Source organism: Schistocerca americana, chromosome X (genome assembly GCF_021461395.2).
Source record: "Schistocerca americana isolate TAMUIC-IGC-003095 chromosome X, iqSchAmer2.1, whole genome shotgun sequence".
Lineage (NCBI taxonomy): Eukaryota > Metazoa > Arthropoda > Insecta > Orthoptera > Acrididae > Schistocerca > Schistocerca americana.
Window position 1 is genome coordinate 762,718,306 of NC_060130.1, and position 27,938 is coordinate 762,746,243.

At 40.5% G+C, this 27,938-nt stretch overlaps 1 protein-coding gene across 1 annotated transcript in view; it reads right to left on the bottom strand.

Moving 5' to 3' along the window:
* The window catches only part of LOC124554679 (E3 ubiquitin-protein ligase HUWE1), a 350,828-nt gene extending 332,525 nt beyond the window's left edge, over positions 1 to 18,303 (bottom strand). The window contains exons 1-4 of the mRNA XM_047128297.1: positions 18,254 to 18,303; positions 7,595 to 7,813; positions 7,148 to 7,387; positions 1,988 to 2,050 (exon numbers count right to left, since the gene is read on the bottom strand). Coding sequence (XP_046984253.1) covers positions 1,988 to 2,050; positions 7,148 to 7,387; positions 7,595 to 7,813; positions 18,254 to 18,298 — 567 coding nt within the window. The 5' untranslated portion in view covers positions 18,299 to 18,303. The remainder of the gene's footprint in view (positions 1 to 1,987; positions 2,051 to 7,147; positions 7,388 to 7,594; positions 7,814 to 18,253) is intronic.
* Positions 18,304 to 27,938: the final 9,635 nt, after the last annotated feature.

The window sequence follows — 27,938 nt, forward strand, 5'->3', positions numbered from 1 at the left end:
GATGTCAGTATCAGTCAGTGTACAACAGAACTGACCATCAAAGGAAGCAAAACTATTTTCGTCAAAAGACACAATATGAATAAAGTGACACATACATATACCACTCAATAAGCTCTCGCTCTGGAAACATCCTACCTCTACAGACAGAACTGTATACTGACTTTCTCAACTGGTGTTTTAGGTCTTCCAAGAGTCAAGAATGGTTTCCGTTAATTATTGACTCTTGGGGTGGACAAGCGAAGCCTGAATTATACAATGAAATCTTTCTCACAGAAATCACCAACATGTACAATTAAAGTGATTCCCCAAAATGTACTCCACTTGTTCAATCATGTGATATTTATTCTTATAGACAAGTTACACAAAACTTACTGAAAATAATAGAGAAATTCTCCTGAAGACTGAATACAATCAATAGTCCATCATAGCTGTCATCATCAATTTTTAAGGAAATTTTCCGATATGCCTAGTACGATTCCAGGCTTTCTGATGAAAGGAAGGTTTCAGGAATGTCAACAAAGTATGTTTTCCAATGTATCTTTCAAAAAAAAATGCTTTTCCTGCAATCAATCATCCATAAATTGAGGCAAGATGCCAAAATATTTTTTATTGTCAATGTTTTTATGACAATCATCATTCTGGTGCTTGTACATAAAATTGACAAATAAACATGACATTGTAAAAAATTTACATAATTGGAATGCCACCTAGCATTTTGTGACAGTGGTAACTACTTTACCTCCATTAAAAATGTACTTGAAATTATTCAACTTTTTAAAAAGAAAATATTGATGAGTAATTCACATTTTAAGTAGCTGTGACAGCCATTTCATTTCACAAACAAAATAAAAATACTTTTGGCCATTACGTTTATTTAACAGTTATAATTTTTAGAATAATTAAGAAAACAAAATGAAACCATATCAGCAAGTAGGCAGGATCAAACCGGGATTGACTGCATGCCTGTCTAGCACGCTACTGACTGAGCTACCTCACTAATGTGCTGCCTTGCTACTTATGACCTGTATATGACACGTGTAGAGCTACATTTAAAAATTTAAGAGCCTTTTTTTTTCTTTAATTTTCTGGCTAGTGCACTTTAAGACTTCTATGAGGGGACACCCATGAGGTATACTACTAACCTGCAAAGTCTCATCCCGACCCGAATTTCTGAGACCGCAAGGTCCCCTTGTGAGAGAAGGGGTAGAAGGAGGTGGACAGAGATGGGGAGCAGAGGAGATGGACTAATAGCACTGGATTAAATGTACACCCAGAAATACCAGGTGTAGTTAGATTTTTGTATTTCTCAATGGATGTTTATTGCAGGCTGGTCAGTTCAGTTACTGCAAGGTCTATAGCTCATGTTCACCATTTTCAATGTGATGGCTGCACAAATCAGTTAACTTTCCAAGTAGCTGTCATCAATTTCCAGTGAGTTGAAAATGTTTGTCTTTCTGCATTTTGTAATACAGCAAAGTATTAACAATCCATTCAAACTGCATTATTTTGATGTTATCCATTCAATGGCCTGTCATACAAGCACTATTTCCGAACAATTCCCATTTATACATTGGTGGGTTTCTCCATATGAACTGAGCTACTCAAATTCTTGGCAAAAACATATATAGCTCCCCATTTATCTTGTTTACTTTTGTGAATGTTGTCCTCTCCCAATCTTTTCATTAAGTTGCCAACTGAGCCCATACATACCACACAGTTACTGTCTAAGCGTGTTGGTGCATAATAGCTTTCCTACTTTACTGAATTAAAGGATAGCATCTGATAATCATCTCTTAAATATCGAATAGGTTACAAAGCCACCTGCTTTCACTGAAGCTACTCAGTCATGACAATGAAAGCTTCTTATCGAATCAGATATATTATCACTACTACCTTCATGTCTCAACATCACAAAAAATGCTCCTGAAATTATCTGAAAGACTACATCACAATAATGGGTGAATAGACAAAATGATATTTAACTTACCCCAAGATACATATTTCGACAGCTTTGTGCAAGACTAACTCCTTCATCATACGCACACCAACTCTGAAATACAAACAAACAGTAACTCGCACAGAACACAACTGCATAAAAAAGAAATTAACAGCAGAAGTTGACTAAAACACGGAATTGTCTGATAAGAGACATCCTGTGACACCAAGGAATCTTTTTTTTTTTTTTGTAATGTGGGGAAGTGTGGCTAGAGGTGAGCAAGATTTTACTACAGTGAGCAGGTTCAAATGGGTGTAAAGCAGCAGTAATTATGCAGAGATGAAGAAGCTTGCACGTGATAGACTAGCATGGAGATCTGCATGAAACCAGTTTTGGGACCAAAAAAGTTAACAAAAGATATGAACAGTCTTCAGTCATCACTAAATTTATAAAAGACCACTAGCAGAAACATGAAGAGTGAAATAAGAAATGACTACTACACTAAATAGAATATCACCTACATCACTAAATAACTTCAAGCGATATTCACTTTTCCACTCAAATGATGACTGGTCACCTATCAAAATTGTACACAGCCATATTCTGCTTTTCCACAAAACTTTCCAGATGATTAAAACTGTGTGCCGGACTGGGATTCAAGTCCAGAACCTTTGCATTTTGAGAGAAAATGCTCTATTGATTGAGTTGATGAGGCATGATTCATGACCTACCTTTGCAACTTTACTATCTCCATTACCTCAAACCTCCCCTGACAGTAGTAAAGACATAAGAGAGGGTAGTGAACCTTACGTGAACAGCTCTGCCAGTAGAGCATTTGCCCACATAAAGCAAAAGCTACAGATCTAATCCCACAGTTTTAATCTAGCACAAAGTTTCAAAACAGAATAAAGAGAGTAAAAACTCATTCTGGAGCTTTTACATCACCATCACCACCACCACCACCTTGTTGAAACACTGTTTTGAACTTCATATATCTGAGCTCTACAATAAACACAAGTAAGAGTGCGAGGCAACCAGAGTCTTCCAAATGCACCTGAAAAGCTACAGGTCTTCAACATTTTTTTTTTTTTTAAAGAAGAGGTAGGCAGTTAATGATAGAAGTCTATGCAATGACCCAATAAAACTGGGAGCCTAATGTGCTATCAAAAATGAATGGAATTTGTAGAGTGGAAGACAAGGATTGGATCACATTTCTCAGATTGTGGAGGAACATGTTCACATTAATTATTAAGATAGGAGTACAATGTTACAAAATAGTTGGAAGTCTGCATCAATCCATAAGTATTGTAGACCTGAATATCTGTTGTTATTTCTATTTACAGCTGTAGTCTCAATCGGAGCCAGTTAAGGTCATGGTGATGTTTCTCTATTGCTCATAGGTTGATAACTCATCAGTTTTGCAGTTCCAATGACATGATAGTTTCACATTATCAGTGAATGGTAAAAGAAAGAGGCAATGTATTACTAGTGCTGAAATTGAAATTATTCTTTTCTCACTCACTCAAAAGTTTGACATTGTGATGACAGATTCATCTGTAGTAAGGCTGGGCTGTAGGTGGTGGTGGTGGTGGTGGTGGTGGTGGTGGTGGTGGTGGTAGTGGTAGTAGTAGTAGTAGCTTTATTCATCAGTGTATCTCTTTTTACAAGGATATATGAAATGTCAAAGTATTTATAAGTTTAGACCAATTTAAAATAAGCTAATTCATATACACACGTATTTACAGACGTCCAGTTTGAGACAATCATTAGATTTACTCCTGGTATAAAATACTTTTCTTACAAATAACTTATTAAATAATGTAATGGCATACTGTTCACTCATATCTCACTATCAGTCCCTGTGCACACTCTACGCACATTGTTTCACAACACACACACACACACACACACACACACACACACACACACACACACACACACTGGTGATCTCTGGGTCATTTTCTGTACCGCAACTTCCCAATTACTATCCAAAAACTGAGTCAGCATCCCTCCATAACGAGGGAGATGTTGAGCTCAGAAAGAGGTGTTAGTATTGTGCTAGCTTGGGGGTAAGTATTTCCAGAAAGGAAAAAAGAAGGAAAAAAACCTAAGTGAAGGTGTTATGTGGAATGTTGGATGTTTTGTAATCATTATTGTTATTATTTATTTGTATAACATTTTTTTTATCAAACCCCTACTCTGTTTTATCTAAGTAATCCTCCAATGTACAAAATTTATTAAATAACAGGTACTTTTTAGCTGTTTTTTTAAATAAGTGTCTTTTTGAAATTTCTTTAATCTCTTTTGGTAATTTATTGTACAGTTTTATTCCTTTGTAGAAAATGCTGTTTTATGTTTATTTCTTCTTGGTAAATGTGAGTTGAGTCTATCTCTTGTTGCATGGTCATGGACAGAGTTGTTTGTGCAGTAATTAATGTTATTTTTGATGTGTACAACTGACTGGTAAATGTATTCACAGGGGCAGTCAAAATCCCCAGTGTTTTGAACAGATTTTAACAATGAGCTCAACTGATGTTTTTGGTTATTCTTATGGCTCTTTTCTGGAGTTTGAAAATTGTGTTCATATTTTGTGCATTTGTTTCCCAAAAAAGAATGCCATAGCTAAGAACTGAGTGTACATATGAATAATATGTAACTAAAAGACACTGTATGTTACCCACTGATGATAGGATTCTAAGGGTGTAATATGCTGATGACATTCTGTTTGCAAGTACCTTTGTGTGTTCACACCACTTCAACTGAGAATCAATATTAATTCCTAGAAATTTTGCATTTGTTACACAGTCTATAGAGGTGCCATCTACATTTAAATTAACATTGTCATTTTTCCTCTTCAAACTGAAACTCATGGCATTAGTTTTCTTTATGTTCAATGTCAATTTATTGCTTATTGACCAATCAAACATCCTTGAGAGTTTCATTTGCTTTCTCGGAAAGGAGTTCTAGTTTTCTCAGTGACTATAATACTGCTGTCATCAGCGACTAGAATTTTTTCACCATGAGTAACACTGGTGGGGAACCCATTAATGTGTATCAGGAACAGTATTGGTCCTAATATGCTACCTTGCATAGCCCCTATATTAATGTATTTTGGTTCTGATAAGTGTTTTCCTAATGTTTAGATCTATTTGAAGTATGTGTTATCTCTAATCTTTGTACCCTATCTGCTATGTATGATCCAATCCAGTCATTAGCTACCCTTCTTATTCCTAATGCTTCCAATTCATTTAATAGAATCTTGTGGTCAACTGAATCAATGGCATTAGAAAGATACCAAAATATGCCTGTGACACACTCATCTTTATCAAGAGCATCGAGTAAAACTTCTGTGAATCCTACTATGGCTGACTCCATATTTTTGCCACTTCAGAAACCAAACTGTGATTCACTTAAAAGATTGTATTTATTCAGGTAATTCATTAATCTGTCTTTCATAATTGCTTCTATTATTTTTGAGAATGGTGACAGCAGGGAAATGGGCTGGTAATTTTCTATGTCTTCTGCATTACCTTTCTTAAGCAAAGGTACAACTCTTGCCTGGTTTAACTGCTCTGGAAATGTCCCTGATGTGAAGGATTCATTTATTATATTTGTTAAGAGGCCTTGTATAATCCTTACGCATTGTTTCAGTACGCACACGCACACACTAGTACTTCACCTAAACCTACTGAATTTATTTACAGGTGTTATGTTTGTTCTGGGGAATTTTTGCTGTAACTTCTCTGCAACACTTGAAAAATGCTCTTTTACATATTTTGCTAAGTGTTGTGGATCATTTATTACCTTATCCCCCTCCCTGAGCGATATGTTATTCTGCATTCATTTGCCTCTCCCCATTTCCTTTTTTATAACATCCCACACTGCTTTGCTTTTATTCTCTGCATTATATATTTTTTTGTCATTAAATGACTTTTTTGCAGCAATCAGCATCTTCCTATATATCTTTTTGTATCTATGACAGAAATTTAAGAATTCTGGATCATTGTGAATCTTTTTCATGGAACTGAGGTGTTTAAGTATTTGGGAGGACTTCTTAGTACCTGCTGCTATCTATCTGTTTTTGGGAGATGTTGACACAGACATGCATACTTTTGTAAATGCCTTTTCAAAGTTCAATTTAAGCAATGTAAAAAATTTAATATTTACATTGGTATCCTTATACACTTAATCCCAGCTTTGTTTTTCTAGTTCTTTTGTAAAATCTTTTATTTTCATTTCTGACTGATGTCTGTAAGCTTGTAGCTTAGAGAATGATTCAATGCCTGATTTTACTGTTGTTATTTGGTAAAGATATCTGATAGTCCGAGATCTTTTACAGCTACATCACATTTTTCCCTGTCCATATTTGTGGCCTCAAGGGCAATTACTGATGCAGTCATTGTAGTAACCCTTGTTGCGCTACTGACCAATAGGGACATGCCAAAACTTTGAAGGATGTTTATGAAGGTGCTGCTGGATTCATTTATGATATTACTGTTGATGTTAATGTCCCCACACAGAATTATGTTGACCTTTGTATTTGAGACTACCTGGAACTTCTGTTAATTTATTGGAGGTTGTAAGGTGACAATTTGGTTTTGAGATGACAAAGTCAATGAATGTGTCATGTAAAAAGAAGCTTTGTCTCAGAATGAAGGTTGTAAGACTAATATGTGGCATAACCCAAAGTATACATTAGGTTGGAAGGTGGTAATATGGTTGAGAGTTGGTGAAGCCATTGAAATGTGGTACAACAGCAATCCGAAGTACATTTACTAAAGCATTCACATGGGTATTCAGAAGATAGTCAACTATCACAAATTATGTAAATTATATCCCCATAGGTCCTTATTTTGACTATCTTATGTGCCACATTTATTTTGTTTCCTATCAGGATTATTTTGTAAACTCTTGCAAATACATTTTTTTTTTTTCCTTAATAAGTAGCAGATTTCAGTCTGTTATGTCATGAGAATGTGACAACATTCCTTTATATCTCTCTATGAAACATCATTTGCCCACTTCTCCTTACTGGCTACATAGAATCAGCAGCTGAAACACACACTTGTTTCTATCATACTTCACAGCAAGCACTGACTACATTGCTGTACTAAACATGTGAGTAGCAGGGCCACGATTTAGACTTTTACCATGTACAAACACTGGTACATAATGTTTCATAAAAACTAATAAGTAATAGACTTTACTTACCTCAGCCAAGCGATTCAGTCTAGCTAACAAGGATTTCTTTTTATCAGCACTCAAGCGTGTAATGAAATTGCTTCTTTTACTGAACATATATAACAAATTTAGAACAGCAAGCACAACACTCATGTTGCATGATGTTAAGAGTGAGATTAAGTGTTCCACTGAGTTGTATAGGTGCCGTGAAAAGGAGTGTTCTATCAACAATGTTGTAAAATTCAACACTCTCAGTAACAACTGTCTTTCCTGAAACAAAACAAATATGAAGATCCCTTTGTCAGCATCACTATCAAATTCACAATGGCATGAAGTTTGTTTTAATCTCTTGCACTTGCCTAATTTCATTTCCATTATTTGTTACTTTAGTTCACACTCATAATTCAGAAAATCAATCAAGTTGTCACAAGAATACCTTAAAATGCAAAATACAATAAAAAATGTAAGGAAATTTACCCATTCCATCTCAGGCAAATCAATTCGTAATATCCAACTGCGTGCTGATTCACGTTTGGCACTCTCTTCGAGTATGTCATCCAAGACATCCAAGACATCAATCCAGTGATAGAGTTCACATTTTCCAAAATTCCATGTTTCAATTCCTTTCAGAACGTAAAATAAATCCTTTCTATTACTGGTACGCAATTTATCAATTAGTGCTTGGCAGTCTGGTGGCTGCAAAGAAAAGGATTTGTAATTATTCTAACGAGAAATACTTTTGAAGTATTTAACATGTGTAACTACCAAACAATTTACTAACACTACAGTATGACAAATAATAACGCAAATCAAAATTACAAAATTATATAATCAGTATCATCAGGTCACAGCTGCAGTTTTCAGCAGCTGATGACTATCCTCTTCCAACTTTTTCTATCCTTACACAGTTCTTCATTTTGGATCCTATCCCACGGATTACCACTTTTGGCAACCTCCTCCTCAACTACGCTGATCCATTTCTTCTTGGCAATCCAACGTGTCTTTTCCCATTTACAGTCACTTCCAGGAATGTCACATGAGCGTATGATCTTAATCTAGGCCGGCAGAGTTTTTCCAGTACACTGAGTTTTATACATGCATCCATTCTGTTTCTTTCATTCCTTCCTTCCTTTTTGTTTGTCTCACCACAGCTCTAACAAACTTCAGTTCAGCAGCTTGGTACATTCATTCATTCTCTCTCTCTCTCTCTCTCTCTCTCTCTCTCTCTCTCTCTCTCTCTCTCTGATAGAACGCAGGTCTCCAATGACTAGGTTAATATGGGAACATAGTAGGCACTGAAGATGATTTTGTCTTGTGTCATATCTGGCAGTCCCAAAGCAGGCTCCTTAACTGGGTAGCTATGTGCATACTGCTCTGGCATGCACTAAGTTTTTACAACTATCACACTGGCCAAATATGAAAATTTTGCATGTTCTACAAAGTCATCAATTTAGCTTCAACTTGGGCTACCCTTGTATGCTCACCTTTATGGCTACAGCGTTTGTTTCACTAATGACACCAAATGCTCACAGTGATTGTTCCACGTCTTCAGTTTTTCTTTTACTTCATTTGTATCTCCCCAGATCATATCACATCAGTGAATATGATTGTTTTCAATTCAGACCCATACTGTTCCTTTATCCTTACATGATGATGTTCATCACAATGATAAAAATCAATGGAGACAAGGCACTACCCTGTTGGACTCCATCTTTGGTCTCAAACTGTTCACTCTCTCCGTTTCCTACTTTAACACAGCTGTCATCTTCTGTAGAGCATCTTCACTTTCTCAATTAGTGCCTTGGATATATTTCTTCTCTCTAGGCATTAACAGGTTTTGGATCTCGGTACACTGTCAGTCTTTTCTGTGTCTAGGAAGTCTAGCGTGATGCTTTTATCTTTTTTCCAGATTTTTTCCGATATTGTTGTTGCTATGATCAGATAACCTGTACTCCCATACTTCCTAAATCTATGCTCTTCTTCCAGGAGAGGTTCAATCATCCTTCAAAGACTGTTTTACATAATGATTTCAGAACTTATTAATCCATGCAAAATCCGTGTTATACTCTGTAATTTGGAGGTAGCTCTTCACTATCTTTGAGTAATGGAATAACCACACCTTTAGTCTTTGGTTTCTCTCCATATTGCTTTTGATACACTGCACAGCCAATGGATTCCACATGTTCCTGCCGCCTTGATCATTTCTTCATTTAACTGATCAGCTTCTCTAGATTTTCCTTTGCTCATGCTTTTCAGACTGTCCTCTACTTCCAAACTAACTTAGTGGTGGTTCTTCTTTGTCACTTCCATTCTTCCCATAATACCGAGTCTGCATTTTGTTTTTCATATCTCCATTCAAGAGAGTGCTGAAATAATCCCCTATTACTGTTTTGAACACCTCTCATGTTCCTGACCAGACTTTGATCTTTATCTTCAATTATTTTTATAGTATCTTTGTCTTTCCTCTTATTCTTTACTACTTTGAAGAGCAGTTTCTTTTTGCCATTGCAATCTTCTGAGAGTTTGCCTGTAAGTTCCTCCCAGGATTTGTTTTTCCTCTGCAACTACTACTCATTTTACAATTCTTTTGTTGCCTGTATTTTAGTGTCAGTATTTTCATATGTTCTTCATTCCTGGAGGGCTTTGCTGGTACTTGACTAATTTTGGGAATACGTGGGCTATTAATTCTTTGACTGCACCATATGAGACATGGATGCCATGTCTCAAGTGCTGCCTTGTCGTACGTGTGTCAACAACAGCTGCCCAACACTTCAGACATGCCCAATACTGTCCATCATATTTTGATACTCAAAGGTTATGGCATGCATTGGGAATGTATTTATTTCAGATATTTACTCTGTTTACATTAATTTGTGGTGTCTTTCTGTTGGATAAACAAATATGTACAGCTGTAATACTCTTGTGTATACTTATTATATTGGCATTAACCAGATTATATATTGATAATTAGTTGCTTCTGCTGTGTGTCCACACACAAAGGCTATTTAATTCTTTACACTACAGCTTTGGCATAGCCACCATTTATTGGAAAGTATTAAATGTGGTAAGAGCCCTCTTACATTGCTGACAAAGTACTGCACTCTGCAATATTGTCTGTTGCGTTTGAAACAAATGACAATTTGGTAAGAGTCATTTAGCAGCACATGTATTAACCTGATACCAAACTTGACCTGCAGCAAACTATTAAACAATTTAGAGTCAGTAAACTTCTACAGCAGTGAACTGCTGTGGAAGTCTTCCACTACCCATGGGCAAAACAAAGTTCTCATGATACTTCACATACTGTTCACGGACAGTTTCCAAACACTTTGTTGGCCCATACTGAAAAGCAGTCAACATAAATAAAGCAGTTCTTAATCTGGAAGCTGATTTTCACACTACAGTACATTAATAGGAATGGTCCACTATGAAACTTTAGGATAATATCTTCCTTCATAAAAACCATTTAATTGAGACACTTACTGTGATTTGGTGAGAAATGTGTGCATAGCCTCTAAACAACTTTTAAATATGATCATTTCCACATATGCTTTCAACAACTTTTTATTGTCTGTCATTGTGATCATTACTAATTTTTATTATGAAACATACATAATGGATCTTATAGCACAATTCATTGAAAGTGCAACAAATTTTTTTTCACAGACATATGTGGAAATAGTCATGTCCACCTACATTTGTGACATGTATTTCAAAGTGAAATAAAACCATGTAACAGCCCTTGGTACTTTACGAAGGAAACCAATGCGAACTTTGTCAGAAATATGATGTTAAAGTCTAGATATTTTCCTCCCGTTTTATGAGAGTTTCATCACTCAAAATATGCTGGGTAACGATAAACCTATAGAAGGTAGCAGATAAAGTGGTAGCTGTGGAGGTTATGTCGAGTCTCCTACCTTCTAAATTCCCTCCATTTGTAGCTGCCTATGAGAGGTTTTGGCACAGTCTGGCTTGGTCCATGACTAATCTCATAATATTGCTACAGTGCCATTTCCAAAATTGGTGCCGTCAAGTAGCACAATAAGAATCAACAGCTACCAAATGATCAACTGTCATTAACATGATTTATGTGGTAATACGTAGCTTCATTCATGCTACTGATGGCACAGCTTTGTAACTTTGTTACTACCCACTACCCTTCGTGAATGGACAGCATGTTAGTGTATGTTTCCCAAGAGAGCAACAATTTTCATCAGATAGTTTTGCTGTTTATGTTAGTGAGCTATGATGACAGTTTCAAGAAATGCAGAGCTAAACAAAGGGAGTCACACGAGATGTATAAATTTCTTTGCAATCTTAAATACAATACCAGAACAGATGAAATCTTACTGGCCCCGCCAACCGCAACAGCAAAAGCAAAAGCTTGTGGAGTTTCACTTGAACTGTACAGAGAATATTTGCAGAAGTAGCATCAATGGAAACGTGGATCAAGAAATGAAGTCATAATCACCAAGAAAGGCTATTAGTGGAAGAAGAACTGTCATCGATCTGCACCATTTCCAGGATGATGGTGTTCACCATACTGTATTAGAAATTTATGATTGTTGTGAGTAACCTACAAGGCCGAAGGTAGCAGATGTTTTGACAGACAAGATTTCTTTTACAAGGAGCCCCCATTCGAGTGTAAGATTTCTGAAATCTCCAAGATTTTGATACAGAAAATGCAACAATGGGAGATGCATTCTGATGGAGATATCCAATATTGTGGCTGGTAGGGCTGTTCTTCAGAATGAAATTTTCACTCTACAGAGGAGTGTGCACCAATATGAAACTTCGCAGGAGAAATTTTGTGAAGGTTGGAAGGCAGGAGATGAGGTACTGGCATAAGTAAAGCTGTGAGGACAAATCTTGAGCAAGCTTCGGTAGTCGTGCTTTGGTAGAGGCACAGGTCCCGAGTTCAAGTCTCAGTCCAGTACACAGTTTTAATCTGCCAGGAAGTTTCAGGGCTACTTTTCTTTGCAAAATCCACAAAATCAGAAAACAAAATCATCTTTGCCCTATTATCTACCTCTATGAGACCTGTCTCAATGAAAATCAAGTCAGAAACCACATCAGTCATGATTAAAAAGGCAATCGTAGGCTGAAAGTACTGACTGGCAAAGGAAAAGGATTAGTGTCTTGTGATGCAGCGTCAGCTGAATATAGCTTTATCAAATGGGCAACACTCATATTTACATCCAGCAACTACAGCCATTATCATGATGAAATTAACAGTGACATACTTAAACACTGGTTTTTAGATTTATTGTGTGGTCTGGAAGAAGGTTGTGTGATCTTAACGTATAATGCCCATTATCATTCAAGGAAAAAAGGAGAAAGTTCCTAACTCATGTAGAAAGAAATAATAAGTTTTACAGTGGTGAGCAGAGGAAAGTATTTCAATTTCAAGCAGCTGTACTAAAGTGGAGACGTAGGAGGAAGCCAGGAACCTAAATCAGATTGGATTAAATGCATACAGCACACTGAAAATCTGCATTAAAACTGGATTTTTAAGGAAGGCAACTGACAAAAGTTCATTGAACACACAGCCGTTGCTTCAAACAACTCAGGTAGTGAGTCTTCTGAAGAGGGCAATTAAACAACAATAAATTTCATTCCATTATTTGTTTCTTGTTCTTTGCCCTTCCCAAAGTTGTAAACACTATGTTCCCTATCTGGTCCCACTTTTGTTGTTCAGCTGCTTTGGGATACAGTATCTCAATCAAGCTTGAGTAAAATGTGTCAATGGCCAAATGGATGCCATGATGGTAAGATAATACTGAGGCAACATAAGAGGGACAGACGTACAGGTGCATAAACGAAACACACACAGTCTAGTTTTGAACAGACAAGGCACTGATACAAACGGAGGAGGGTGGTCTAATCTACTCCCCAGGAAGTACTGCTGAGGACACTGAGGGCATCAACAAATGGAAGAGCAACAGGCCCAAGATGTAAGGCCGGTGGAAGAAACCAACTGCAGCACCAGAAAATCAAACAAATGGTTTTGTCAGTAGAAAAGGCGAAAGTCTTTGTCAATGCTCCATGAATGAAGACAATCGAGACCTCACTGAAGATGTGGCTCAAAGAGACAAGTTCATGATGAACTGCAATAAATTGCAAAATCATCAACTCAGAAGGAGCCAGAGATGCCCAGCAGGACACAGGCCATAATAGGGTCAATGGCAACAGCAAAGAGGACGACACTCAGGTCAAAACACTGAGGCACACAGTATTCCTAGATAAATGTGTCTGGCAAGGTACAACCCACATGTACCTTGAAAACTCTGTCTTTTATAAGAATTCCTGAAGGAAACGAGGCATGCGGCCATGAAAGTCCCACATGTATGGTGTACGAAGAATACCAGTCCTCCAGCAGGTGTCATAGGCTTTCTCCAAATCAAAAAACATAGCCAGTATAATAATTCCACAAAAAACCATTCATGACATGGGCTGACAAAGTGACGAGATGGTCAACTGCAGAACGGCACACTCCAACACCACATTGTGCAGTGGTTACTAAATTGCGAGTCTAACCACCACTCCAGAAGGTCATGAATCGTACATTCCATCACCTTGCAAACACAGCTGGTGAGAGAAATGGGGCAAGAACTAGAAGGAAGGTGTCTGTCCTTGCCAGGTTTAAGTATGGGTATGACAGTGGCTTCACACCAGCATCAGGGAAACGTGCCCTCTGCCCAGATGGGATTGTACGTATGACGGAGAAAGAGCTTGCCTGCAAGAGAAAGGTTCTGCAACATCTGAATGTGAACATTGTCCAGTCCTGGGGCAGAGGATAGGGATGAAGTGAGAGCATGATCTAGATCCCTCATAATAAAAGTGGCATTGTAGCACTCAGGATTCTGAGAGGAAAAGGGTATTGACTGAGTCTCGACCACTCATTTTCGAAGGAAGAAGGCAGGGTGATAATGGGTGGAGCTCAAAATCTCTGCAAAACAGCAGCCCAAGGTGTTGGAGATAGCAATTGGGCCCACTATGACATCATCTGCTATTGTCAAGACAGAAATTGGGGAATGGACCTTGGTCACAGACAGCCGCAGCCGTCAGAGGTTGTCCCAGCTGACGGAAAACAGTGTGGAACTTTAAAAGAACTAGTAAAGGAAATCCAGCTACCTTTTCTGCTATCCTGAAGAAAGGGACAACACTGTGCATGCAACTGTTTGTAACAAATGCCACTGCCCATCAGAGGACACTGGTTAAAAATGCAGAGAGCACCTCTCCACACACGAATTGCATCACGGCACACCTCAGTCCACCAAGGGACTGGGACACAGCATGGCAAAGAGGAAGTGCGAGGTATGGGACGTCCCATGGCGGTAAGGATAATGTTTGTAAAATATTCTACCTGGTCATCGTAAGTGGGGAAATGTTCGTTGAAGGTCATCAGGGAAGAGTAAAGCCTCCAGTCGACCTTAGAAAGCTGCCATTTGCGCGTGCACATAGGTGGGATAGATATCAGCAACTGGATAGTAAATAGAGAGTAAATGTCAGAAACAACAGATGACTTGAGATGATGAGTAAGCTGGCAGTGCACAAGAAGAGATCCAAATGAGAATAGCTGTGAGTGGGGTAAGGAAAGAATGTTGGTGCTCCTATGTTAAGGCAGATGAGGTTAACGCGATTGAAAAGGTTAGCCATAAGGGCACCTCTCCGACACGTTCTGCGTGAGCCCCAAAGGGGATGGTGCACATTAAAGTTGCCAAGCAGCAGAAAGGGGTGAGGTAGTTGCCCAGTAAGCTGGAGGAAGTCTGACCTGGTGACACCGAACGATGGAGGAATGTAAATGGTACAAAGGGAACAGGTCAAATAGGGAAGGGAAATACAGACTGCAAAAGCTGGAAGCTGGCTATCCAGGAAGATGGGTTAACTATGAACATCCCCCAGATGAGCAGCATGACTCGACCACGAGACGGGATGACATCCTCTGGGGGAGCCAAAGTGGACTGGAAAGAAATGCCACAGCTCAAAGCGGTTGTAAGGACACAGTTTTGTTTCCTGGAGGCAGAAAATAAGTGGACGTTATGATTCTAAGAGCAGCCATAAATCCTCTATGAGTTATCGAAGGCCATGAACATTCCATTGGAGGAGAATCGTAACAAGGAAAGGGGAGGAGGGAAAAAATGATGGGGTGTCACCTCAGTGGCTGCCGAGTGCCAGCCTTTGAAGACTCACTGCTACTGAGTACAACGGCTGGAGGATCCTACTCCAGGAGATCTACAGAGGCATCAGCATTCTCCCTCTATCAATATGCAGAGTCCAGGTAGAAAAATGGTTGATGCCATGCACCGGCAGCACGGACGTCAGCTGGGCAAGGTTATCACATGGCAACACCATCCAAGAGGATCTCAGAGTTGGTGAAGGAGAAGACCATTTGCCTCCGACTTCTTGGAGCCTTTCTGGTTGGCAGAGGAAGACTCAGATGTTTGTTGCCTGGAGGGACATAGAAAGTCTTCTTGGGAGTGTTTCCTCTGTCCTTTCCAGCTCTCCGGTTGTGTAGCAGTTGACTTCACCCCATGAGGCGAAAGTTCGGTGGCTTGTTGCACAGCTGGAGGAGGCGGCACAGTTGTGCAGTGCTGAATCTGCCATTACAAGTCTGTGTGGACATGTTCTTCGTAGAGTGAGACGTAGCAAGAACAGTACTGTAAGTGCCAGATGGTAGAACACAGGGCTTCCGACTAACAAATAACTTGTGAGCAACCGGGTAAGGCACTGTTTCCTTCGCCCAAATCTCCTGGAATGCTGACTCATTGAGATACATGGGACAACCTCGAGAGGAGGTGGCATCGTTGCCTTTGCAGTGGATACAGAGGGGAAAAAGCAGCAGGCAATCGCCCTCATGAGCATCCCTACCACAGGTTACACATTTGGCCAGGTGTCAACAGGAGTTGTAACGATGACACTGGTGCCAGCACATCGTATTTGAATTGTACTGGTGGACAATGATAACTTCAGAGCCTGCTTTGATCTTCAATGGAAGCACCAGTCTATCAAAAGTGAGAAAAAGAATGTGTGTGGGCACTACGGATGCATCTACCTTTTTCATCACCCAATGGACCACAATGACAGCCCGATCAGCGAAGTGCATTTGGATTTCTGGCATTCAGACCACTGAGCAGCCTACTGTAAATAACACCACTGAAAGAATACAGCATTCGATGGACCTCAACACGAACAGGATAGCCAGGAAGGAGCAAATCTGCAAGCAGTAGTTGTGCTTGAGAATCAGAAGTACTCTCTAGAAGCGAAGTGCCATTCCGTATATGAGAGCAGGATTTCACAGAGCCAGCAATTGCATCAACACCTTTCTGAATAATAACGGATTTACCGTAGCAAAGGATTGACATTTTCAGTATGTGGAATCACAAGGAACTGTTGTCCAGCTGTGAGGGTCTTTGAATCGTTAGCCTCATTCTGTTTACTTTGTATAGACATTGAAGGTGAAGATGATTGGCTCATTGTGAGAAAATCCCCATGATTGCCAGAGTCTCCAATAGTGTGCTCCTTCCAACTGGGGTCCCCTTCCAGAAGGGGATGTGCCTGTCTTAAATGATTGTTCACACCTCAGGTCACACCTCCCGATTACATGGCCAAGGGACCAATCGGCAGTTTGGGAAGGTAATCACCCCTCCCTGTGCCTGGCCTGTACCAGGGAGTATGTGCGAACCCTACCTGTCAACCCAGGGCTGAGAATTACGCATTACCCAGTCACCTGTTTCATGTCAGATGTGGGCTTGCTTTCAGAAGCACACAGGGAAGAAGAAGAAGAAGAAGAAGAAGAAGAAGAAAAAAGAGTAACCTCAAACAATGAAGAGGAAGGAGGATAGGAGAATGGGAATGAAGAAAGAAAAAATGAATGAAAAACCAGTGGAGAGAGTGTCCTGATATCATCTACAGAATATGCAGGAGACATTTCCGAAACATCCTTGACATGTTCCCTAAAGGAGGGGGAAAAAGAATAATAAGAGGATAGACATGCTGTATGGAAGAGAAATGATGGCACCCAAGCATGGACCCTTCAAAGAGCAGCGAGCCCCCTGGGAGGTTATGTGCCTGTAATTTACCTGCTAAATCGCACAAAAATAAATTAATATGGAGAGGTTGACATTTCTGTACATTATTTTCTCAACATTTTCTGGTTGGTTGGTTGGTTGGTTTGTTTAAAGGCAGGAGAAGGGACCAAACTACAAGGTCATCAGTCCCTTGTTCCTAATAAAATAATGCCTCAAGTGTGAGAATAAAACAGACAAAACATGTAACACAAAACAGAAAGAAAGGAAAAGCCACAAGAACGAAGGGAAGGCAATGAACACTAACAGTAACAAAAGAGGACAAGAAAACAACAGAGAGGCGCTAGAAACAGGAGAGAGTAAAACATGAAAGCAGATTACAGTGGCTGGCCAACCACGAGAACAAAAAGGGAAAGCCAGCCACTCTGCAACACATTAAAACCCCCACCCTAAAAGCGCTAGCGTGGAGGACACAGAGGGACAAAGGACATGTGCTAAAACATACATAAAAGTATAAAACCCACTCTCATGGATAAAATGTAAATCTAAAGGTGACGTGGAGGCATTGTCGCCCAACACTGAAGCCAGGATGCTGGGAAAGTTAAGAGTCTGCCACAGAGTGGCTAAAAGTGAGCAGTCCAACATTTTCTGGGCATATTTTTTCACAGCCATAACAAATTGTTTAAAGTAAATCACTGTCCACTTCTGATCATAAAATCTTCATTGCAATGTGCTATATGCTGATTTCTGGTATCATATTTTCAAATCAGCACCTTGTAACGCAGTGAGCATACATGTGCAGACAGCACTGCCTGATGGCAAAGTTGAACAGGTTTGGCTCCACATGTGCACATCAAAAGCTTCCCCACTTGTGGTAGCTGCACTGTATGGTGAAAACATGAATGGAGAAAGCATGCAGGAAAGGTGGAGGGGGTGCCTCCTACAGTTACCCCTCCGACTGCCACTTTCACTGCTCATATATTATAGTCCTGTCAAGGTTAAATTTGCATGTTAATTTATTGTTATGAAAACCAGTTATAGAATCTTCTTTGAACTGGGGGATCCTGTTTGCTGTACAAACAATAACATAGAATCTTTGTAAACTTACCACCTCCGATGAACTTTTTTTCAGTCTGCCTTTATCAATCTTCATCTTGGCTTTTTTTTATTTTTACAGTTGCAGATATTTAAAATCTGAAAATAAAGAAAGAGAAAAGTTTAAAGCAAATCATGTAACACATTGCACAGTTCAAACAAAACTTTAACTTCTTATTTTAAAAGAAAACCTTTGTAACTAAGCATTTTGCATGGTTTGTATTTTGATAAAAACTGTAATATTTTTTACAGTTGTTGGTTTTTTTGTGTGTGTGTGTGTGTGTGTGTGTGTGTGTGTGTGTGTGTGTGTGTGTGTGTGTGTGTGTGTGTGAGAGAGAGAGAGAGAGAGAGAGAGAGAGAGAGAGAGAGAGAGCTGAAGTTGAGCAAGAGGGTGAGAGACATGTGCACATCCTCACACACCATTAAAAGCACTCCGCAGGACAACTTAATATGCACTTAAAGCAATATACATGCAGACCCAAAATAACAGCAGAGAATTCAAATAGGGCTTGCCAACAGCAACTCAAGTTCAGGCACTCTTGCAGAGTTTTCACTAGAGCTGAATATATATGTGAATATGTCCACACTGATAGCAATGTTGCTGTGAAATAGGAATACCGGAGAAGACCAACAGCACCCCCCCCCCCCCCCCCTCCCTGAAAAAATAAAAAATACATCACTTACAAGAAATGTATGGATGATTCCATTGAAAGGGCATAGGTGATATCTTTCAGCAATTTTGGATGATGTGTGTTCCACATCACATCACTGACAAGGAACCACAGAGGAGATAAGCCACAAACCACAAGAAGAAATGAATTACTTCATGTCAGTGTGATGGAAACAGTACCAGTATTTCTTTGTGGTACAGGGAAGACTTACAGAGTGATTAATTATAATAACTACATTGTTAATTTCTCTATGTTGCAGATCACAATTAGAAAAACTTTTTAAATAATGTCAGTGTTACATTCTATGCTTAATATATATTTATACAATCCACAAACAAAATTTCAGCCTTTCATCATTTTAAAGTGAAACATAGTGGAAATTTCATGCTGATGACGTTTATAAATGTCTGATGTTTTTACATTCCAATATGCTGAAGCACAAAAACTTTGCTGTGTCAAACTAGAAAATAGTTTTAAGGCTGAAATCGTGTTTATATACATATAATTTTAACAGTGAACAACAATAATGGAATTGTTTAAAAAGTACATAATTTGGCAATCTGATGGGCACATGAGAGTTATTGTCACTCTTAAACTGACTGGAAGTGGTGCAGGTCAGACTATTTACCAAGGTTTGAGTTTAGACCATTATTTCTAGTCACAGGCCAACTAAAGAGTGGTACTTACAAAAACAAGTTAGATAATACAATGTGTCCCACACAGTGGCATCAGCTAGGAATAAGATCTTTCCTGTATCAAGAATATACTGATGCTACTGCTCATAAAACATGAACTATTTCAATGTGGTTCAAAGAAACCTGGTGGATTTGCTGGACTGGCATGCTTAGAGCCATAACTTGAATTCCATGTAATCATCTTACAATAAACTACCGAGTCAACTGAGTGTCTGTTCCGTTTGACAAAAACTTAACTACACACCGTGCTTCTGAAAGAGTATAAAGCCTATCTTACAGTGTAGCAGAACTAGATGGTGTGTCTTCTCTGAAGACTGGTGACAACAAAACGAAAAGATTCCACACCCATTCCACTGCACAGCTGGTATCTACAGATTTAATAGCAGTAACTGTCTGGATGCTACACAACGTATTAAGTTAATCTTCATCTTCAATCATTTAGTCCCTTATTAATTTGTTAGCGTCTTCTCAGCTGTGAGATGGTTATATATTTAATACTACTAGCATATCAACCCAAATTTGTTCTAATATAGCCTGGCAAAAATGCCGGGTCTAGGAAAGCTTTGAAAGGTAGGAAGGAAGGAGGTAGATTTTAATTTATTAACCAGTCAGTGTTGTCACAAATAAAATGGGGGAGATGGGGGAGGGGTGGGGGAAAATTAGGGCTAATGCCCTGTCAGTGACTACATGATTAGAGACTGAGCCCAAGATCAGATATAGTATGGATAGAGCATCAAATTAGCTGCAGTCCTAAGATCAATCATTCCAGCATCTACTGTAAGTGATTTAGGCAAACCACATCAAATCTATACCTGTATGACTGGACAGGAATGTGACCTCTGCTTCTCTAACCCCTATGCTGGATTCTGTGAGCCTTTGTTCACTAAGGTCAATCAAGATGTAGTATAAGCTAATACTGGACAAAGATGGGAAAGGAAACGGGCTGTGACATTTTACAGAACCATTCTTGCATTCATCTCAAGTAACTATTGAAACCACAAAAATCTGAATCAGGATAGGTGGATGAGGTAATGACCCTCACTACACCCAAATTATAATTCAGTGTCCTAATCACTGAGGCCACACCTCTCTGTGACATCAAAAAAGAAATTTCGTAATGCCATTCCACACCCCTTGATGCAACTATTAATCATCTGACAAGGAATGACTGACACACACACACACACGCACACACACACACACACACACACACACACACACACACACACACACACACACACACACACACACACAAAATATCAGTGAGCATGCCGTCTGTGTGTAGAATGGGGAAGGCGCACGATCTATATGAGTTTGACTGAGAGCAGATTGTAATGGCCCCGAGGCTCAGCATGAGGATTTTGGAAATTGCACGACTTGTCGGGTGTTAGAGGAGTGCTATGGTGAATGTCTTCAACACATGGCAAAACCAAGATGAAAACATTTTCAGACGTCATGGGGTTGGGTAGCGATCACAAATTACACATGTCCACTGTCGCAGGCTGGGCAGACGGTGACACAGGACAGGTGGCCAACTGTTTGTTTGTTTGTGTGTTTGTTCTGTTTCAGGGCACAAAAAACAGCTGAGGTCATACGCGCCCAAGTCTAAGCTATAGAACATGAACACACAAACAAGGTAAACGACTATAAGTCAGTACCAATGGAAAGAATAGGAGACATCAAAAACAAAGCACGGGGAAAAGACTAAAAAACACCATACAAAAGTGGAGAACCAAAACTAGAAATTAAATGGTCTTCACCATATTGCTTCAGTGGATAAAAAGTAAAACCCAAGCAACAGCCCACACATCATTTGCTAAAACAGCTGATAAGTCAGATGACAAACCCAATATGAAATGTAAGTTGGTAAAAAAAAATGGCATTCCAGCAGGAAGTGGCGGACATTTAAAATTTGGGCACAATGTGTAAAAAGTGGTGGGGCAGCACCACTGAGTAAATGATGATGGCTAAAAAAGGCAGTGCCCAATATGCAGCCGAGTTAAAATCTCCTCTCTGTGGGAGGGCTGAGAGGAGGTCGTCCAAGGCGCCGGGAGAGGTTTAATATGCCAAAGTTTATTCCCGTGAAGGGAGGGCCATTGGTGATGCCAAAGGGACACACCACCTCCTGACAGACAGCAATGCAGAGATTATCAGATAGAATAGACGTACTCGCAGCTGAGGTAAGAGGACTGCAGCCTTGGCAGCAGTGTCAGCAGCCTTATTTCCTGGCAGACCGACATGACCAGGGACCCACAGAAACATGACATTAGCTCCACCAAAAGTGAGCAAATGACAGTTTTCCTCAACCCACTGCACTAAGGCATGAGCAGAGTACAGCGAACAGAGACTTTGGAGGGTGCTGAGTGACTCTGAGCAGAGGACACAATTGCAAAGGCTCTGTCGCCATATGTACTCTGCGGCCTGGTACAAGGCGAAAAGCTCAACTGTAAATACTGGGGAGTGGGCTGGAAGCCAGTATCAAAAGACATGGGTGCCAATGACGAATGCACACCCAACCCCATGGTCAGTCCGAGAGCCATCAGTGTATACAAAGGTACTATCGCTAAATTCCATGCAAAGGTCGTGAAACAAAGTGATAGACCGAGGCTGGAGTTATGTCCTTAGGAAGTGAATGAAGGCCAAGATTAACATGGGCCGCTTCATAAAGCCAAGGTGGTCAAGGGTTCACACCCACCGCGAAAGTTGCAAGCAGGATGAAGTTAAGTTGCCGTAGCAAGTGGCGAATGTGGACTGCATAAGGTAACAGAGAAGAGGGATTAGCCCCATACTGACGATTGAAGGAATCATCGAAGGAGGCGGCGCAGGAGGGGTGGCCATGCGTGGCAGACAAACGGCATGCATACCTGCTGAGGAGAAAGTCAAGCAGTAGGACAATGGTAGTTCAGCAGCTTCAGCATACAAATTCTCAACCAGGCTGGTGTAGAAGTTGCCCACAGCCAAATAGATGCCATGATGGACAACTTAAAAGGGATGGGCGTGCAGATGCATAAACGAAGCACCCATAGTCGAGTTTCAAACAGACTAGGAACCAGTACAAACGGAGGAGGGTGGTTCTATTGGCACCCCAAGAAGTACCATTGAGGACACGTAGGACATTGAGGGACTGTGTACAGTGGGCTGCCAGGTAAGAGACATGGGAGGACCAAGAGTGTTTCCTATCAAGCATGAGCCCCAGGAATTTCGTAGTGTCAACGAACGGAAGGGCAACAAGCCCAAGATGTAGAGATGGTGGGAGAAACCATTTGCACCACCAGAAATTCATACAGACGGTTTTGTCAGTAGAAAAGTGAAAGCCATTGGCGATGCTCCAGGAGTGAAGATGATCAAGACAGTGCTGGAGACACCCCTAAGTAAGACAGGTCCATGGAGAACTGCAATAGATGGCAAAATCATCCACAAAAAGGGAGCCGTAGATGCCTGGTGCGAGACAGGCCATGATAGGGTTAATGGCAATAGCAAAGAGGATGACACTCAGGACGGAACCCTGAGGCAACCGTCAAGCAACCTGGTGTAAATTACACCACAGGAATAATTCAAAGTTCTATGTGCCTCGACATGAACAGGGTAGCCGTGGAGAAGTGAGGCAGCAAGTAGTAGTCGTGCTTGAGCATCAGAAGCTGCCTCCAAAAGCAAGATGCCATTCTGTGAATGAGAGCAGGATTTTACAGGGCCAGCAATTGCATCAACACCTTTCTGAATAATAAATGGATTGACCGTTGCGAAGGACTCACCATCTTCAGTATGTGATACCACAAGGAAGCGTGGTGCAGTGGGAAGAGTCTTCGAATCAGTAGCTTCATTACATTTACATTTCGTTGACGTCGATGCATAGGATGAGTGAATCATCGAGTGGAAATCCCCATGATTGCCAGCACCTCTGATGGCACACTCCTTCCAATTGGGGGCCCTCTACACAAGGGAGCACACCTTAGGTGGTTGTTCACACCTCAGGTCACACCTCCCCAAAACCTGACAGAGGGACCAATGGGCAATCTGGGAAGGTTACAGCCCAGGAAATCGCCCCTCCCTGGGCCTGGCCTGTACCAGGGGGTACGGGTGAACCTTACCTGTCGACCCGGGGCTTGGAATTACACGTTACACAGTCACGTTTTACACACCAGATGCATGGACTGGCCTTCAGGAGCGCACAGGGAGGAAGAAGAAAAAGGAGTATCCTTAAATGCTGAAGCAGAGGAACGAGAGAAGGGAAATAAAAAAAGTAAAAAGCAGCCAAAAAGGAAGTTGGTCAGCAACAGAATGGAGAACATTCCCAATGATACCCCAGACATGTTCCCCAATTGATGGGAAAAGGAATAGCAAGAGGATAGACATGCAGCACACCAGGGAAGAAGTGCAGCAAAGGTTGAGGCCCCGTGGTAGCCAAGCACAAACCTGGTGAAGAGTGATGAGCCTGCTGGGTGGCCAACTGTGACAGAACTAACATCAGACTTTAATGCTGAGCAGAGTAGAAGTGTGTGTGAACACACAGTGTTCTGAACTCTCCTGATGATGGGTCTCCACAGGTGATGACCCATGCACGTGCCAACGTTAACACCATGACATCGTTAACTATGATTGAAATGGGCATGTTACCATCAACACTGGACATTGGCACAGTGGCAAAGCATTGCACGGTCTGATGAATTGAGACACTTTCTTCACCACGCCGGTGGGAGGGTGTGAATCATTTGTCTTTCAGGGGAACAGCTCCTCAACATCTGTACTGCGGGACAAAGACCAGCTGGTGGCAGCTCCATTGTGCTTTGGAAAACATTCACATGGGCATCCATGGGTCCAGTGGAGCTTGTGCAAGGCATCATAATGGCCAAAGAGTATTGTACACTGATTGCAGACCATATACACCCCTTCATGATGATCATGTTTCCCCACAGCACTGACATTTTTCAACAAGGTACTGCATCATGTCACAAGGCTAGGAGTGTGATGGAGTGCTTTAGGGAACTCGGTAGTGAGTTTCAATTAATGTAAATAAACAATAGCTGATGCAATGTGTAGATCAGGAGTAGTACATTTTACATCATGGATGAACTGCAAAAAGTATTTGTGCAAGACTGACACTTCTTTTGTTGGATGTTGACCAGAAGCAAATACAAATAATTTCTGAGCATTGTTTGGACAGTTTCGAAATTATGAAAATGAAGTCATGTGCAGGTTTTTGTTACGTACGAAGGAATACCACAATCGAGAAGAAGGTAAGAATCTGTGGCCCTGGACCAGTACATTGAAGTAGATTACATAATCTACAAAGGTTGGCATCCTTATTTTTAAGATGTACGTCTTGCAGAATATTTAAAATCAGTCTAACAGTAACTGAAGAATGTCTTTTTGACAAACTGGAAACATATGTGAGAATACATTTCCAATCAATATTTCAATACATAATATCAATACTAGGAATAAGAACTATCTACATGGAGACCTAAAATCACTTATCTTGCTCCAATAAGGGGTCCAGTATTCAATAAATTGCCAGCAACCATTAGAAACTTTATTTCAGATGAAGCACAGTTTAAACAGAGTTTGAAGGACTTTCTGGTAGGCAACTTCTCTCCTTTATAGATGAATATCGTAACAGGGATTGTTAGACCAGCTTAAGTAAAAATGTCAGCTAGATTTCAGTTTTGATAGTACTTGGTCACAACAGTCAAGATTAAGTGTTTTGTGTACAACAAATTTAATAAAAGTGCATAGCTTTGATGGATAAAATGTAAAACACGGTCAACAGCCCGTGCATCATTGGCTAATACGGCCAATAACTCCAACAGCAAACCCAAGCGGGAACGTAAGGGAGGACCAACGGCAATGCCAAAGGGACACCACCTCCTGACACACAGTGACACAGAGATCATTGGAGGAAATATAGGAACTAGTGGGCTGAGGTACGAGGACTGCAGTCTTGGCAGCAGCATCAGCAGCCTCGTTTCCTGGCAGACCGACATGACCAGGAACCCACATAAACTTCACAGTGGCTCCACCAAGAGTGAGCAAGCGACAGTTTCCCTGGACCCATTGCCCTATGGGTGGCGGGGTACAGCGCACATAGGTTTTGAAGGACGGTGAGAGTGAGCAGAGGACACAACAAAAAAGTAAGTGTTGCTGGATGTACTCCGTGGCATGATACAGGGTGAAGAGCTGAACTGTAAATACTGAGCAATGTGCCGGAAGCCGATATCTGAAGGCCAATGACGAAGGCACATGTGACAACACAGCAGTACAGGAGCAATCAGTGTACACAAAGATACTATCGCAAAATTCCACGCGAAGGTCGTGAAACTGAAGGCAATATAGCGAGGCTGGAGTAGTTTCCTTAGGAAGTGAATGAAGGCCAAGGTTAACACAGGCCACTCCACAAAGCCAAGGTGGTGAAGGATTCACACCCACTGGGACAGTTCAGGTAGTGTGAAGTTAAGCTGCCAAAGCAAGCATCAAAAGCATACTCCAGGAGGTAACAGAAGAGGGACACGACCAAAGGAATCCTTGAAGGAGGCAGTATATGATAGGTGGCCACACATGGCAAAGGGCATGCATACCTGCTGAGGAGAAAGCCACGGTGATAGGACAGTGGTAGTGCTGCAGCTTCAGCGTACAGACACTCAACTGGGCTAGTGTAAAAGGCGCCAGAGGCCAAACGGATGCCACAATGGTGGATAGTGTTGAGATGGCATACGGGGGATGGACAGGTAGAAAGTCTAATGTTTCATTCTGACAGTGTATTACTTCTGCAAAATATTAACAGTTCCAGTTACCTGTAATGTATTCACATATCCTGACAATCTCCTGACAGTTGATCTGGGAAGTGATTTTTTCAAATGTTCTATGTTTTTGAGTTATACTTTCCAACATGTCTCATGCTTTCGAGAATCATCTCATTTTTGGGTTTATGGAGCAAAAACTGAATGGAATCAAAAGAAGTAGTTCTGGTTGTAAATAAAAGAAAATCATGGCAGTGTCCATGACCATGACAGTGCTTCAGCAATGGGAGAGGTGGGGGGGGGGGGGGGCTAAGTACCTATAGTGGGATATATCCACCCTATTAAACATGCTTCTATTCTTGTGACATAAAAAAGTGTGTATTTTGCAGACCTTACAGAATCACATTGCAGAATAACACAAGTGACCTTAAAGTGGGACTGTAAGAAAGAAAGTAAGTGCGTTTATGACCTAAAAACATTCTCATCTTTTCAGAAATTTTCACCTCTTAGAATTACTATTTATTGCTTAAAATAATGGTAGGCCAGTCATGGCTCCATAGAAGTATCTTTCTGGCTGAAGCTCTTTGTTTTAATATATCATGTTACTGGCTGCATTTTTTTGAAATCTGACGACATGGCCGATCATTCTCTCCTTTCATATTATGGAAGAATACTGATGTAATTAGACACTTTTTTTACAGAACTACAATTTGTTGTCATAAGCTCCCACATCTTCAGAATGTTGTGCCAACAGTATTGGCGACATTTCAGGCTCGCTCACTTTCTCTCTTTCAATTGTCCAGAAACTAGGCGAGTGCAAAATCCATATGGATAAGGTGAAGACAGGCCAACTGAGAGGCCAAGCACTACACTAAAGTTGTGCAACTGCTGATAGTGGGTAGCAAAGCTCCTGTGAGCTTCCCTTCATCTTCACAGCAGAGCTTTGGTGAAGATGTGGAGGCTTCACAGCGTAGAAGACAGCTGTGAGTGAGCTATGAGAGACTAATGCACTGAACTACTTGTGGGGTACTCCAACAAATTTCAGCCACATAGCTGTGGTTTTCTTTATAATCCTGAGTTTGTGGGGGAAGGGAGGAGTGTGAGGATGGTGGAAGATTTGCCACTACACATTCCACACTTCTCAGATGAGACACCTTAATTGTGGTTGTTGCTCATTGTTGAGAATTTTGTGGTTTGGTAGTTCCCTGGTGGGAAGTATCTATACCTTTCAGGCATTGAGTTATGTCATGGAATCATGGAATGCTTTATTTGATATACCAGGTGATCAAAAAGTCAGTATAAATTTGAAAACTGAATAAATCACAGAATAATGTTGATAGAGAGGTACAAATTGACACACATGCTTGGAATGACATGGGGTTTTATTAGAACAAAAAAAGTTCAAAAAATGTCCGACAAATGGCACTTCATCTGATCAAAATAGCAATAATTAGCATAACAAAGTAAAACAAAGCAAAGATGATGTTCTTTACAGGAAATGCTCAATGTGTCCACCATCATTCCTCAACAATAGCTGTAGTCAAGGAATAATGTTGTGAACAGCACTGTAAAGCATGTCCGGGTTATGGTGAGGTATT